Here is a 16,630-nt window from a genome sequence, read left to right as displayed (position 1 = left end):
GGGGGTGTTGTTGAATTTAATCCTTCGCTGTTCATTAGTCTAGACAGACAAACAGACAGACAGACAGGGATAGATTAGATGAATAGGTGAGAGAGAGGAGGGAGAGAGGGAGAGGGAGAGGGAGAGGGAGGGAGGGAGGGAGGGAGAGAGAGAGAGAGAGAGAGAGAGAGAGAGAGAGAGAGATGAACAGCAAGGATTAATTAAATTCAACAACCTGTAAAAAAATTTTTACTATTATGCCAATTGCCTAACATAGATTTCAGAATGGATTGTACTTCTTTATACTTTCGTCATCTTAATGGAAGAGGCAGACCTCCTGTGGCTGTATATATCTAGGTTGATATACCCAGAAAGAAACCATCTTAAGAGATTATCAAGCAATTTACTAAATGCTTGAGATAAATACAGAAAAATAATTAGTCCATACTTTTCCTTTTGTAGCTTCTTACTAAATGTCTTTCGTTATGATGAAGAAAGCACTAAGAAATTTGCTCAATGGTGAGAAAATAATCTATTTAAATTACAAGATATTAGTATTAAGAGGATTCTCAAATTGTTTGCTCTTCCATGCTTAGTTGGTTCCAAAATTCTCAAGTAAATAGTACAGCACAACTAGCAAACTGTTACATGAAATATTAGCCTTACTTAAAGACCAATTTATCATATATCACTATAATTTCCATATTAGTCTTACTTCCATCTATAATCACTATTTATATTTTCCTTATTTTCTCCAATACCCTCTCATTTGTCACTCCTTCATCTATGTATGGTGAAAGATGCATTTGTGAACCCATAGATATTAAAGACATTTAAATATTTTTCAGAGTTCTCTGATTATTTAAAAACAACTGTGAATCTAAGCAAACCTATGAACTATGGGATATATTTTCCAAAAGAGGTCCAACAGTACATTGATATATGAACTATCTTAACTACTGAATAAGCGATAAGTATTGGGAGAATAGCTACACATGTATAACTGAGAAAAAAAACAAATAAAAATACAAAATCACAATAGATTGACTACTGAAGAAGTATAATAGTTAAACTTGCTTTGGGGAGGCATGTACAATACTTTTTTAAGATGCTATTTCTGACATGTAATGATAATATTTTTCTACAATACTGAGCATTTATATGACATTCTTGAAGTGTTCTGCATAGGTTATTTTAATAAAGAACTAGACAGCATGTGACCCATACTTCCATACTTAAACAGAGAATAAGAATGATCGGTAGATTTAAAAAATCTGTGACAACAGGAGCAACTTCTGATTTCCTGACAGCTTCCCAATTGAGTTGCATTGTGGGAAGTTGGCAGCGAGCACCAGAAAGGTATCTCCTCCCTCCCTTTTCCTTCCCAGGGGGTAAGTAAGTGGCTGCAAAATGTGGGAGTACAAAACGCGGGAAGGGAGTATGTCAATCCACAAATGACTGGCACAGTACAAGTGCAGAGAGACTAGTAGAAGATGCACCATTTCTCTGTTAACTTTCTGTTTTCCACCAGCAAAGACTTTGTTAGTGGGAAGGTTACAAGAAGTCTGGCAATCTTATCATTTCCTTCTGGTTCCCTCAACCACAGCAGTGCAACAGTGGCACTGAGCAACAGGCACAAAGTAGCACAAAGTCTTCCCAAATTCATTTCTTTAAAAGTACAGCATTTTGTACATTAGCCTGTTTTAAATAGCTTTGTTCATAAAGTTTTGCCTTATGATGCAGCTTTTCGCCCAATGAAAGATTACATAGCATCAAACAGACACAAGAGTTTTAATAATATATCGATAATGGTCCTTAACTACCCAAAGAAGTAGTTCACAGGGATTGTAGCATCAAAAGGAAGTGGAATAACTCTTAACTAAAAGCATAGCAAGCCCACCTAGTGACTTGCTCTAGCTTGAAAAAGCTTTATCATTGTCCCAGTCACCAAGTCAAACAACATACAATGACAACTGGGACTTGACTCTCCATTGCCAAGAAATGAGGTCATAAAGCACGATTGCATAAAGTTGCACAACAGCCATTGCACAGCTTAGGAAAGAAGCATGAGGAACATCACACAGGTCAGGAAGGGAGCACATGGGTTCAAGAGTGAGTAAGAAGCATTGCATGAATCAGAGAAGATGATAAGAATGCGCGAGAGGTAGCATAGGACATAGCAGAGGGGAAGTGAGAGGTGTGGCACAGGTCAGGAAGGGTGCATAAAGGTGCAAAGGGATATGCAAGCAGTGAAGCATGTGTCAAGTGCAGTGTGCATGGTTGAAAGAGTGCATGAGAGGCATGGTGAGGGTCAAGGAGGGTGCAAGGGAGTGTGTGAGGAGGACAGCATGGGTCACAGAGTACAAGGTGATGCACCTAAAGTACTGGGCAGGTTGAAGAGAGTACATAACATGTGTGATAGGTATGGTGCGGGTTGGGATATGATGGCCAGCAAGAGCACAGATGGCCTGGGAAAGGATACATAGGTAGGGAAATCTTAACCCAGAGATCTGCAACCTTCCCTGTTAGCTTCCTCACTGACTTTCTGGGAATCACTGGATGAATCACAAGATGGGTGACATATAGATTTAATAATAAACAAATAAATAAAATAAAGCTGGCATGGAAGATTGCAAATGGCAATCATGTGATTGGGGAATGCTTGGCAACTGGTCATTAATAGAAATGGGTTGCCAAGCACCTAGACCATGGGGCTGTTGGGATGGCTGGAAATCGGAGAACTGGCCATAAGCATTCATTCAGTGCTGACTGGATGGTTATAGGTCAAGAACTATTTGCATTCGGAATAAAATAAGAAGGAAAAAATCTTGCCTGTTCTGAACCAACCTAGGAACCAACTAACCTCAGTCTAGCAAAGAATAGGTTAGTGGCCAAATTGTCTTTTGATTCCATGCATAATAATACATATACATTTCAGAATTAGCACACAGATGTAGTCTAATTTGAGTCTTCCATTCTACAGTACCCAAGGGTGGGATTCTCCTGGTTTGGACTGGCTTGGGCAAACCCCTTGTTCTGATGATCAGCTGGCTCCAATCCGGTTCGGTCCGACAAGCATATGAGCCCTGCTCACCCACCCCTGCTCTTCCTGTGCTTTATTTCCTTTTGTTAGAGCACAGCTGATTTCATGCGGCAGAGCGGTTTACCGCGCCTCAGCTGTTTGATTCATAGGGGCTGCAGTTGAAGGTAAGTATTATCTTTTTTAAATGCAGAGCACGTGTTTGGCGCGCGCTCACTGAACAGGTTGTTACACCGGTTGAATCGCACCAGTGACAGTACCTCATTCTATAGCGGAAGTGTGTCTGAACTATAGCTTCCAGCATCCGTTATCATTGACCATATTGGTTCAAACTAATAGAATAAAAGATTCAGCAACATCTACAGGGCCATAGATTTCCCACCACCCTGCTGATCCTCAGGACTAATTTGCATCAAAAACAATTCACATGGATTCACTTCTAATGGAAATTGCTGTAAAGCATTATTGATGCTGGTGTTATAACCCTCGATCTGGATATGATGCCCAGATGTGATGACTTTACTAACTAAAACAGACATCACAAAAATGAAAAAACAATGGCAACATGAAGGCGATGGATTTCTTTTGCGCATCTTACCTGTCTCTCGGGACCCATTGGCTCAGATTCTCGTCTCCGCTGCCGGATAGCTGGTGCTGAATATAAAGGGGACTGTGATGGGCTTCCTGGTTGCTGCTCATGTTTACTCTCAGAAACTGTGTGGCACTGCAATTCATTTCTGTGGGAACTGTCCTCCTCAGCCACAGGCTGCATACCTCGGATTCGCCCGTCGTGTATTTTGGGCCTGACTGCTGCTTCTGCACCCAGTTGCCTCCTTTCATCCCCTTCTTCTATGGGCTTTAGTTCCTCGGGTTCCTCATCTGTTGTCCCAGATGTGCTTGGTTCAGCACCAGGATGAAAGTCCTTCAGTTCTGTCTCTTTATCAATTATAACCCACTCTTTGCTGTCAAAGTCCTCCTCCTCAGCCAGGGGCACTGATCGGAAAGCATTACTGAGAGCTTCATGCTCCACAGAAGCAGATACATCCATCCTGCCACTTGCCTGTCGGTCTACCTGACCAGTCTCAATAGACAGCATCTGTGCTGGCTGAGAAGAGCATACAAGCCGGGAAGGAGAACAAGGTAAATCTACTCGGGATCTGAAAATAAAAATAAAAAGGCCAGGTCAAATTAATTTTAAAAATTAAGAATTTAGGATTATTAAAGAATAATACAGATCCTATGTGGACTCTATTTGTTCTGTTGCCTCACTTATGGAATGATCTTCCAGGAATATTTTTTAACATCCACTATATCATTTTCAGAGTACTTAACTTAAAATGTTTTAATTTCATTTTATGCTTTTAAATTTTATTTTTGTTTTATTTTCCATTTGTCTAGATCAGGCCTGTCAAACTGGCAGCCCATGGGCTGGATATGTCACATGCAGGCCACACCCACCTGGCTCCGCAAAGGTAAAAAACACCATGATAGGTCACAATCCGGCCCGTGACATGATCGAGTTTGACACCCGTGGTCCAGATGAAGTAATACCCACTGAATAACATAAATACTGTATATTTCAATAAAAGCCATTTATATTTAAATCAGAGAGTTTTATATGAGCAAGTTATAGTCTATTCATTGACAAAGTAAGTAATTTTAAAATGTGAGCATAACATAAAGGTTCAATAGAGATCTACAAGTATTTGAAGTAATGAACTGCACAATTAAATTTCTTTTCTCCATCGCTTAGCACTGATAGGTCTGAGTAATAAAAAAAGGGGGGGGAGGCGGCGGAATAAACTGATTTAAAATAATCTGAAAGAATATGTGGCTTTTCCTTATGGGTACATTTAAATCATAACACGATGTTTGTTTGTTTGCTGTACTTTGAAGCCAACCAACTCCTTGATGAATTTGGGTGGGAAACAATATGTGTCTGTGTGGGTTGGTGTTTTTTTTTATAGTTGACATAAAAATTATCATAAGAAAACAAGAACCATAAAGTCGCCACAATAATCTTATCCCGAGGCCTGGGAGGACAACCAAATTTTTTAAGAGTTTATGGAAAGTCATTACATACAGGTGTGGACATAATCAGCTTTTGCACTGCTTTTTTTGACTATTAGCTACATGCCCAAAGCTTGAACAAGAGTGCATAAAAGCCACTTAATTGGCCCTAAGCAAACCTTCGTTCATGCTGATCAACTTTTCCATCAGCAGTGGAGAGGCGTTCTGACTCAGGACTATTCACACGACGGTATCTCAGAGAACGTGCTTGAGTTGTAGGGGAGTCCGGCACAGCTCGCACGGGGGAGATGGGGCACACGCCACTTTTCTGATCTTCTTCTGCTAAACACTGTGTCTGAGACAGAAAAGGAGAAACCCTTGAGAGTACAATAAATCCACAAAAATACACAAGGTAGTGAGCATGATGCAGCCTATCATCTGACAGTGCTAATTAAACATCTGATTTCACACATGCATCAATCCTTGACAGATTATATCTAGGAGAGTGCAATAGTGATAATACCTTTTGGCCATGACGACATAATCCAATAAAATAACAGAATTCATGTTAAACATCAAGAGAAACATTGTAATGTATCCTTTATATCTTTAGCGCAGTAAAGACATACATCTCATTTGAATGTCAAACAGAGTCAGTTTACATTAAAACATGCTTCCATGTTTAAAATTAACTATTTTACTTAATATATTGTCTACTCACAAAGTCACTATTCTTTGGAAGAAAATGAAAAGATTAGTACACATTCAAAATGGTCAAAAAGCTTTACTTTGCTGATGCTGATCCTGAGTTTGTTGCGATTTACATCAGTCTCTTCCCAAACTTCTCCTTCATTGAAGGGAACATTTGGAGCCTGCCCTAAGTTATTTTCTGTTGGCCGGACAGATAAAATTGGGGGTGCGTTCTCTTGGTCACTCAGGTGTTCTCCTTGCAAAACATCCTCTGTGTTCTCGCGAAGTAAATCTCCAGGAACTGGAGTGATATTAACCACACTAAAGGAGAAATAATGTACAAACGTCAGATTACAAGACTAAAGCTTTAGAATTATTATTTCTCACAGTATCACAAAGACCTCACTCGTTCACAGCCAATACTTTAGATAATGCATACAATGCAACAGAACATGAAGCTTAAAGTAAGTTATCTTATCTCATCTTGAGGTACCACTAAATTCAATGGATGGCTGAAACTTTGTTATTCCTCTTACATTTAACTATTCAAAACAACATATTCTTTATTGGCAGCCTGGAAATCTTATCATGAGGACACATAATATTTACTTAGCAAACTACAGAATTTCTTGTCCTTCAATAAAAAAAAAATACTGTTATCCGTCATTATGATGTCTTATGGCAGGAGGAAATTCAGAAATATAGCACCTACTATAGGTGGTACTAGATGGTACTACCTATGGAAGAAAGATGAGCTAAAAGAAAATACATAAACATAATAAAATATATTATTTTTCATTTTGACAGCAAAATAGAACTGGGATAACTCTTGCTTATTTTAGCTTAAATCTTGAGATGTGGCTTATGTATAAAATGCTTAGATTCTGACCAAGGTTTATGATCTTTCAGAGGAGTTGCCTTAAAAGGACACAAGGCAACCAGAATACATTTCCAATACATTTCCACAGAACTATATATCTTGATATGACCCTATATGTATTTTCCCATGAAATAACTGTTATCCACTCCCACAGAAGATCTTTAAATTACATTGGCTGTTTATTTCTTCCTAGTTGTCTTCACCAGATCCACTCAAATGGAAAATATTCACAAACTCAGAGAATCTCCCAAGATTTAAAAATTAGAGTAGGATCTGAAGCAGCACATTTATGATACCACAAGTAGAGTCAGTTCCATGAGAAGAGCTCTCTGTCTTTTACTCCTATTCATGACAAGAAGTCAGAAGGTGATATTTTCCTATCCTTCCTTTAGCTCTCTCCACTCCAGAAAGATGAAGGACACATAGTTGGAGAAACTGCATTTCTGCATTCCCCACCCGCTGCCCATGAACCAAAGCATAACCTAGATAAACATTCTTTGGATTTCTGAAAAATTATATCCATAAACAGGAGGACATCTTTGGATTTAATCAACTCAAAGGTAATAACTTATAGTCAACATGTCAAGCTCAAATTTCACATTAATATTAGAATACCTGTTATGGGAAAAGATCTGTAACTACAAATATTGACTGTATATAAAATAATTTGTCAGCGCACCAAAAGGCCCTGTAGTGAGATTCTGTGATATTGGTTATATGTGGGTCTGCCACTCACCCAAACATGGCTGCAGTTTGCCTTGTGTTCTGCTGAGGTGGGGTGGATGTACTTGTAGATAATAAAATATCTGTACCAGCTTTCTCCCAGTCAAAGGCCTCATTCTCAGTAATTCCTCTTTCCTTCATGCTATTTTCAAACACAGTCATGATCAGCTAGACAAAAACAAGTTAGAATACTAAAGTTCAAATGTTTATCCACAATCAGAAATAGGAATATAGAAAGACACTTTTTATGAGAGGCAGAATGATGTATGGCAAAGATTCACAACTTGAGCTCCAGAGCCACAAGTAACCTCCTAATCATTGGATGCATCCACTAAGCTTTCCAAAAAAAAAAGCCTATTCCCCAAGTCAAATTTTTTGATTAAGTAGAAACTGAAAATCATCATATGCTTGACTGAACACTAAACATATATTTTCATTAAACATGAACGTGGATGAAATGGAATTTAGTTTATTCCATAACTGCATCATTCTTTGAGTGAAGTAAAAGTCATGAACACCTGTCAACTAGATAAGCTGCAGCTCTCAAGAACAGGCAAAGTATTTCCCAAAACTTAGCTTTCTTAACTAGACCTTTTTTGGAATTCTTCTATAATATTCCCTTACTGCAAAATCACTGCCTCCTCCTTAAAAGAACTTCCTAATACATTTGGGGTTTTTTATTCATCTGATATATTAAAACAGATAGCTAAAACAGGTTAACATCATTATGGAATTATTCACTGGTTACAAATATCCCTAATTTAGGAAATCAGCACAGTACTGAGAGGAAAGATCTGCTTGTTTTTATTATTATGGTTGGTCACACAGTCAGTCAAATGTTTAGATTGGATTTGGCCTTTTTTATCCACCTATTGAATCCTTCCCAAGGAACTGTGATAGGCAAATGTTTGATGTTATTAAAATTATTGTTGTACAATGTAAATGGTTCCTACTAAAACTTCCTTTTGCAATTGACTGATAGTGATGCCGATGATGTCAATATGTTGTGGAATTGCAGCCAAAGCATCTATTTCTATTAGTACTGCCTTTGCTTTCTTTTGCCACAGTCGTTTGCAGTTCTTTGTATTTTGTTATTTTCTCTATTTCTTTCCCTTCTATTCTGTCTCCAGACTTTTTTGTCTTTCTTATTGGCAATTGCAAAGTCTGAGGTAATATGGCAGGTGCTTGTCTGTATGTTTGTGGTCCCACGAGTTCTTGATGGTGGGACCACAAATGGCAGGGAAATTGTATTTCTTGCAGATAGTCCAATGCACCATTGTTACTACTGTGTCATGTCATTATTTGTGGTCAATCTGTACAATTTTCTCACAGGAGCTATGTAAGTGGTTGTAGTATTGTTTAATGTAGTCATATATCACTTCCCTTACCAGAGCATTGAAGTGGTTTACAATAGAAACAGCAGCAAAACACATAATAAACTAATCATAAAGCAATAGTAATCCTCTGCCCATTTGCAGACAAGTAGGGTAACTAAAGAATCAGTATAGACAACATTGTCAGTGTAACTCAAAGTGGGATATTTCAGATTTACGCGAAGAGTAAGATCAAGTAAAGCTCTCCTGACACTACTTGATTTCTAAGTGGCTATGACTGGTTGTCCACGATACTTTTCTAGATGGTCTTTGTGAGGATCAAAGTAATTTTGTTCCTTTCTGCAGGAATTGTCTCAATAGTATTAGTATCTACCAGAGGTGGTATTCAACCGGTTCACACCTATTCAGAAGAACCGGTAGCGGTGATTTGGCATGAGTCGCAGAACTGGTGGTGACCCCTGGCTGGCTACACCCCCAAACTGAGTCACCTGGTCGCCCACTTGTCCCGGTCACTCTCCTAGCTTTCCCTACCATGTGGTGGCCATGGCGCAGCTCAGGTGGATGTCCCAGAGCTGCTGCACATGCACACTGTGTGTGCGGCTGCTACACATGCAGTACGCATGTGCAACAGCCCTGGGACATCCGCCAGCCTGCCTGCCCTCCCGGAGCACATTTTCTGCCTTCTCCTGGCTGATGCGCCTCAGCCGGCCCGGCCAGCCAGCAGGTGGGTGAGCGGATGTCCCAGGGTTTCTCGCCGCCTTTGTCCTGTTATGCCTGCAGCAGCCCCTCAGGTCGGCTGAGCTGGGAGCCGCCAACCCAGGCTCCTACTCTCCCATGCTTGGTCGACGCCTCTTCACCTTGCCTGAAGCGGCTGGTCCTCCTGCCCCTCACCCTCCCCTCCCTCACATGGCCTGAGAAGGTAAAAGTGACGGCAGGGGATAGCTAAGCGGCCGGGTCCCTATCTTCCCCTCTCCCCCCTCACTCTGTGTGTGTGTGTGTCTATCCCTCAAAGCCACGGCTGGGCTTTCCTTGGTGCTCTTTGCTATTTTCACTTCTTCTTTTTGGAATCCAGACTGGCTGAACAAGGATCGCCAGCCGCGCTGGAAGTGTCTCTGTTGGGCGACCCATCTCCCCCTCCTCTCGCAACTGGCAGCCGTGGTAGGGCTGGGAGGATGGCGTGCACATCCGAGGAGAAGGGTCACCCAAAGGGATGCTTCCAGCGCGGCTGGCGATCCTTGTTCAGCCAGTCTTGATTCCAAAAGGAAGAAATGAAAGTAGCGAAGAGCACTTGGCCAGCCATGGCTTTGAGAGAGAGAGGGAGAAAGAGGGAAAGAGAGAAAAAGAGGGAATGAGAGAGGAAGGGAGAAGGACAAGAAAGAAAAGAAAAAGAAAGAAAAAAGAGGTCCGGGAGTGTTTGTGCAAAGTGCTGCTGCAGCCGCTTACACGAGGCCCCCAAAGCCAGCAGGCGGTAGCGACGGCCTTACTGTGCAGGAACTTCCCTTTCTTTCTCGGCTTTTAGATTCCTATTTGCAATGCAATGGGCAGCAAAGCTAGGTTCGTCCCCTGATCTAGTAGCTGGAAAAGGGGGTGGAGAGAAACTCCCATTGCCAAGGTACACACATGGACGGGGGTCTGGGGAGGAAGCCATTCTCTCTCTCTCCCCCCCCCCCCATAGCTGGACAAAGCTATGCAAGAAGCCAGCCCTCACCGGCACCCAGCTTCACTGACAGCAGGCTTGCAAAAGGCAATGTGGCTCTGCCTGCAGTCAAGATAGACTGGGGAGGCGGAGCACTGAGGAGACCGCAGGAGGGAATCCAGGCAAAGGGGCGAGGGAAGGCATCCGCAGCAAACTGCACTTTCCTTCACCCCCTTCTTTCGGAGGGCTCTGATCGGCTCTCCTTCTCCACCTCTCTTCCAACCCCTTTAGCCAGCCTGCCAGCAGGAGGTGAGTGGGTGGGTCTTATTGTGTTCCAGGCATTTCCCACTCGAATGGCATGCCGCATTTGCAATTCCCCCCCCCCCCCCATGGGGAAGACAGTGGGGGATTTGGGGGCGGGTAGCAGAGGAGCTGTTTTCAAGCCATTGGCTTTTGCAGAGTGGAAAGTCTCCCTCTAGTTATGCAGGCAGAGGCACGCTTCCCATTTTGGTAGCTTCCTGTAGGGAAAATAATTTTTTTTTTAAAAAAAAACCTGTGGCTTGAGCCGGACTGCCAGACTAAGCAGCAGAACCTCTGTGCCCTGAATGGACCCGCCCACACCATCCATAAGTGTGTATCTGCCGGCAGATGGTTTGTACAAAATGAGAGGCTTTTCCTACCCTGGCCAGTAGAGCCACATCTGGCATTACGTGCCTGCCAAGTCTACAGCCTCACCTGTAGCAGAGATGAGAATGTCACCTGTCTCTAGCCCCTAATTCTCTTTAAGCATTGCCAAATGAGGAGCATCACTGACAAACTTTTTAAGCCTAAAGCAGAGAGGAAGGGAGAGAAATATCCAATCCAACCTCTGGTGTGTGTGTGGATGGGTGGGGGGAGAGATGTGGCTTTTTGGGGGTGCATTTTGGAGAAGTGTCAAGATAAATGCTAAAAGGGCAATCAGTTTGGGATTAAATTCCAAATGAAACTGGGTCTTCAGAGTAAGGAGACATAAAGAACTTTCAACTGCAGGTTTCTAAAAATCTTATTAACCCATTAGACCAGAGGGAGCAAAAGAGAGAGGGTCCCAATGAGGACCCTATTTAACTTAGGAATAATGGAATAACAGAGTTGAAAGGGACTTTGGAGGTCTTCTAGTCCAACCCTCTGCTCAGGCAGGAAAACTGAGAATGCCAAGTCTGAGCAGAGGGCCAGGCAAAGGCGTCAGAATAATCTTTGGAGGGGATCCTATACCAGGGGTCTCCAACCTTAGCATCTTTAAGACTTCTGGACTTCAACTCCCAGAATTCCTCCCAGAATTTTTGGAGCTGAAGTCTACAAGTCTTAAAGTTTCCAAAGTTGCCTGCCCTATACCATTTCAGAGATATGGCTGTCCAGTCTCTTCTTGAAAACCTCCAGTGTTGCATCCAGAACATCTGAAGACAAGCAGTTCCACTGGTTAATTGTTCTGTCAGGAAATTTCTCCTTAGTTTTAGGTTGCTTCTTCTTTGTTCAGTTTCGATCCATTGCTTCTTGTTTTGCCTTCTGCTGCTTTGGAAAATACATTGCCCCCCCTTCTTTGTGGCAACCCCTCAAAGCCCTGTTTTGTGACCTGCCTATCACACTCTTGGACAAAGCATGTGAGCCATTTCCTCCTTTCAATGGTCCATAAAAGTACATCTATAGTATGTGGATGCAGATAATAAAGTCGAAAAAAGGTGAAATTTTTTACAGAACTATAGATACATTGAGGCTGGGGGGTAACAAGGAGTGGCTGGTGGGGAGGGACTGGGCGAAACACCCTTGACATGAGTGATGTCGAGTTGGCCACGCCCACTCAGTCACATGACCACCAAGCCATACCTACCCTGTCACATGACCACCAAGCCATACCCATCAAATAAGCCACACCCACAGCACCAGTAGTAAAAAAAATTGAATCCCACCACTGGTATCTACACCTGGTTATCTATTCATTACTATATGCAGGCCATTTTTGCCTTGTTCTAGAGGTTGAAGCTGGTGCAGAGTAATGTTATAAGATTGCTGAGTGAACAGCTGCCCATGCACATGTTGTTTGTTTTCTAAAGCAACTAAACTAGCTCCCACTATTACTGAGCCATATTGAAAAATTTGGTCATGACTTTAAACAATTTAGGGCTAGGATAATCCTCACCTTTAAATACCTGTCTGCTCACTGAGGGAAGGACCTGCAATGTATACTGAAAACTACTGGTTCTTATTAAATCAGATTCATGTGGGAAATCAAAATTATTGTTTTCTAATTGTTTCAAGATAGTAATAAAAACATGATTTTACCTGATAATCTGGTTTGGTGAAATAATCCAGGTTTGCAATGTGATCCAGAAAAAGGTGGAACTCAGAAGGCATATGTTTTAGCAGCATTCGGTGTTCATATTTCTCCTTAATCATACCAACTTGTTCCTAGAGAGATCAAATTCATTTATTTGTATGTAATGTATATATGTATGTATGTATCCTGCTATAATCATAAACAGGGTTTTGGTGGCTCACAAAAATAATGAATGTACTAATAATATATAGGATAAATACATTAAAAAAATAAAAAAATAAAATAAAATATCTGACATTATAGCCTAAAAGCTCTTCAGAAAAGCCTTCTAGAAAATTCCAGATTCCATCATCACAGAATACTACTCATAAGAAATATAACTGGCAAACAAAACAAGACAATAAATGGCTTCAAGTTAAGATATTAACATCTGTTCATTGTGGTGATTATATATAATTCCAGTATCAAAAACCAAAATGTTTCTAAACACTGAAACTCTGACTGCTGGCATACACAACCAAGAAAATGTTCTAATGTACTGCTGTGAACATCCCATAGGCTTTTATAGAATCCAGCAGGGTTTTTTTATTGCTTTATTATTCATCTTGAAAAGGAAGGTGTTGTATTGATGCTGATTACATTGTCTACCTTATCTTTAATCTTGCGCCATGGAAGCTGACCAACTGCAAACTCTACCAGCATGTAAAAAAGGGACCACAGATCATCATGTCGGCCCATTTCCTACAATAAAACAAAAATTAGTTACAAAATATTGTAGCTGCCAACACTGTCCACAATGGCAGGAAATTATTGCTACCCAGGAGCTATTACAAAAATATCAATTGTATATGCAGGATATGTACCGCGTTTCTCCAACAATACAGCCTCCACCAATAGGAAGGCCCAGCATGATTTCTAGGCATGAGGTGAAATTAAGCCCTGCCCCCCAAATTTAGGCCTATTTAAACCATGCATTTCCCCGCCATTTCTCACATCGTTCGTTAGAACTACACGAGGTGAAGAGAAATGGGGGGAAGGGCGGGGGTGGGGTGGGGAGAAAACTTGCCTTTAGGAGTACCCTGCAGATAGCCTAGGCTAGAATACCCCAATAGCCGATAGAAGCTCCCTGAAGGCAGAGTCCCCAGCCGCTTCAGGGTGTGGCATGGCTCCCGTGTCCCCTCACTTTTAGGCAGTCTCTTTCGGGCGATGGAAGCTCCCCAAGTGCAGTCACCAGCCACTTTGATCGGCCAGTAGAAGCGGCCTCGGGGCGAGCACACACACAAACTCCCCTTGCCGCGAGGCCGCTTCTATCGGCCTATGAAAGCTCCCTTGAAGGCAGAGTCCCCAGCTGCTTCAGGGCATGGCATGGCTGCCCATGTCCCCTCGCCTTTATGCAGTCTCTTTCGAGCAATGGAAACTCCTCGGGTATGGAAGGGGCCTCGGGGCGAGGGGAGTGTGTGTGTGCGCTCACCCCGAGGCCGCTTCTACCAGCCGAAGTGGCTGGTGACTGCACTTAGGGAGCTTCCATCACCCGAAAGAGACTGTCTAAAGGTGAGGGGACACAAGCAGCCATGCCATGCCCCAAAGCGGCTGGGGACTCTGCCTTCAAGGGAGCTTTCGTCAACTGATAGAAGCGGCCTCGTGAGGGAGCTTTTGTCGGCCAATAGAAGCTGCCTTCAAGGGAGCTTTCATCGACTGATAGATCTGATAGACTCTGCCTTCAAGGGAGCTTTCGTTGGCCGATAGAAGCAGCCTCGTGGTGAGGGGAGTGCATATGGGCCGCTCTAGGTGGGGGAGGAAATTAAGTAACCGCCGAAAAGGCAGCCTAGCCGTTTTTTGGGGGGGTCAAAAAAAAAATAAGGCTCGGCCTTATTTTGTGAGAAACACAGTACGTAATAAAGCTTAATAGTTCATGTAATCAGAGTTAAAAATCAAAAGCAGTAATTTCCATACACTCTAATTTCAGTGTAGTTTTCTGTATTGTGTGGTCTATTGTGTGGTCTGTTGTGAGAAATTCCTCCACATCAGTAATGGAACTCTATGATGCATGTTGCACATCATGATGTGTTTGAACTACGAAGGTCAAAAGAGAATATGCCTACTATGTTGTAATGTCAAAAGAGACATAAACAAAACTGTAGTTGGGAGAAATTCTATGTTGAAATTTATTTAATTGTTAAGTGACTAGATGAGCTTTGCACAGTGAAGAGGTAGTTTAGAGCAAATCTATCCCAACATAATGCACACTTCAACAAGCCCTCTAGCATTAGTTGGAAACTGTTAGCCTCTATGGAAAGGGTCTTCAAACTTGGCAAGTTTAAGACTTGTGGACTTCAACTCCCAGAATTCCTGAGCTAACATGACTGGAGGAGGAATTCTGGGAGTTGAAGTCCACAAGTCTTAAAGCTGTCAAGTTTGAAGACCCCTGCTCTATGGGCAGACCATCCTAAAAAATCTTCCATCTCTTCCAAAGAGTAATTGCTCAAAGTTCAAAGCTCAACAGAAGAACACCTGTAAAATCCATCCTCTTCAAATCATCCAATTCATGTTCAGTAGGAAAGAATCTTCCTAGTATATTTTTTGTTTAGATTACAATGTCACAAATTTCATGTTTGAATAGTCAAGCCACTAATAATGCAATGCGAGGCAGTTAGCAAACTGCTGTGCTAGGAAAAAATATTAATAAACACTGCTTCATGCGTATACATTCTGATATTCAAGATAATAGAATCTAATATTGCAGACCATCAGCACTCTAGACCTTTGTAACGGTAGAGAATTTATCAGAATTCCTCAATCATTAACTGCCTATCATGTGAGTTAAAAAGAGCAGCATTTTCTGTTTCAATCCAGAATTCCTTTAAACCTGGAGAATCTGAAGCAGTGGACAGGGGTCTCTGTAATACAAAATCCACTCCCTAGTAATTAGATCCATGTCTCTGCTTGGTCCTTCAGGCAGATGGGCAAGATGAATGCAGATCAACAGTTTGCCTTCAGAAGTTGTGGGTGCTCTAACACTGGACGTTTTTAAGGACAGATTGGACAGTCAGGGACCACCTTACAAAATATTATTCCACCTATCCACTCTAAGCATCTAGCGTAAGCTTGCTAAATATGTCACTGACCCACGCATCCTGTGTGTAAAGAAACTGGAGTTCTTGCTAGCAGTCCCCAAACTGAAAAACATGCCATCCCTATAGATGCAATTGCTCGTATTTTCAATAATTTCTTTCAACAGACTTCTGGAAATGGTGAACAACTGATTATTTGTGGTAGCTGTTTCTTTTTAAATGGTGCAAATATTATGTTTATTGTTTGCTCTTCTGAGTGCCCCACAGTTAGTTTGATTTGGGTAGTGCAAAATATTGCAAAATAAGTAAAATATGTATGTGCACTATAATACAACATGCATATCCTGTTCAACTGTACCTGAGTCACACAGATTCCAATGTGTACTGTGTGTGACACTCCTACATCACATTCAACAGCAAAAGGGATACTTTTCCTTTAATCTCTCTCATTTTACCCCTTCCATATACACGAAGATAAAACTTACTCTATTTTTATGTGCATTCACTGATGCATACCGGACTGTTCCCCGGAAGCCAGCAACATTACGAGGCTAATGGAAAGAAGATACATTAAATTTATTTTTTTTAATGTAAAAGTATGCAAAGCTGTCCATCTTTTCTTCGTTGTTTACGCCCACAAACCATTTTGATGGCAAATATTAAGATGAACTGAGGATCAAATTAGATATTTTGGTTATGGATTAAAGTTGATTTTGAACAAATCTTTTAGAAACAATAATACTTCCTACTGGAAAACACCATTGTAAGATAAATTGAAATTATCAATTAAAAAAAAAATCTAAAAAGATAACATCTTAATAGAAAATACTATACTCAGTGGACAAAGCATAGCAGCAAAATGTTTTTTCCCCCAGTACAAAAGAGTACAAAAACAACTGGCTTCAGAAACTTAAGAACAAGTTAAAGGTCAAAAATAGATTCAGTTGACCATACAT

At 41.4% G+C, this 16,630-nt stretch overlaps 1 protein-coding gene across 4 annotated transcripts in view; it reads right to left on the bottom strand.

The window, feature by feature from the left end:
- Window positions 1-16,630, bottom strand: part of TTBK1 (tau tubulin kinase 1) — a 102,498-nt gene that overhangs the window by 36,009 nt on the left and 49,859 nt on the right. For all 4 annotated transcript variants that reach the window (XM_087932114.1, XM_087932124.1, XM_087932126.1 and 1 more), the window contains 7 exons: window positions 16,160-16,225; window positions 13,252-13,344; window positions 12,609-12,734; window positions 7,336-7,490; window positions 5,818-6,040; window positions 5,209-5,384; window positions 3,618-4,176 (listed from right to left, as the gene is read on the bottom strand). In XM_087932114.1, the coding sequence (XP_087788240.1) occupies window positions 3,618-4,176; window positions 5,209-5,384; window positions 5,818-6,040; window positions 7,336-7,490; window positions 12,609-12,734; window positions 13,252-13,344; window positions 16,160-16,225 (1,398 nt within the window). The remainder of the gene's footprint in view (window positions 1-3,617; window positions 4,177-5,208; window positions 5,385-5,817; window positions 6,041-7,335; window positions 7,491-12,608; window positions 12,735-13,251; window positions 13,345-16,159; window positions 16,226-16,630) is intronic.

Source organism: Pseudonaja textilis, chromosome 1, assembly GCF_049901715.1.
Source record: "Pseudonaja textilis isolate UNSWEBS1 chromosome 1, rPseTex1.2, whole genome shotgun sequence".
Classification (NCBI taxonomy): Eukaryota; Metazoa; Chordata; class Lepidosauria; order Squamata; family Elapidae; genus Pseudonaja; species Pseudonaja textilis.
This window is presented reverse-complemented; position numbering and strand designations above follow the sequence as displayed.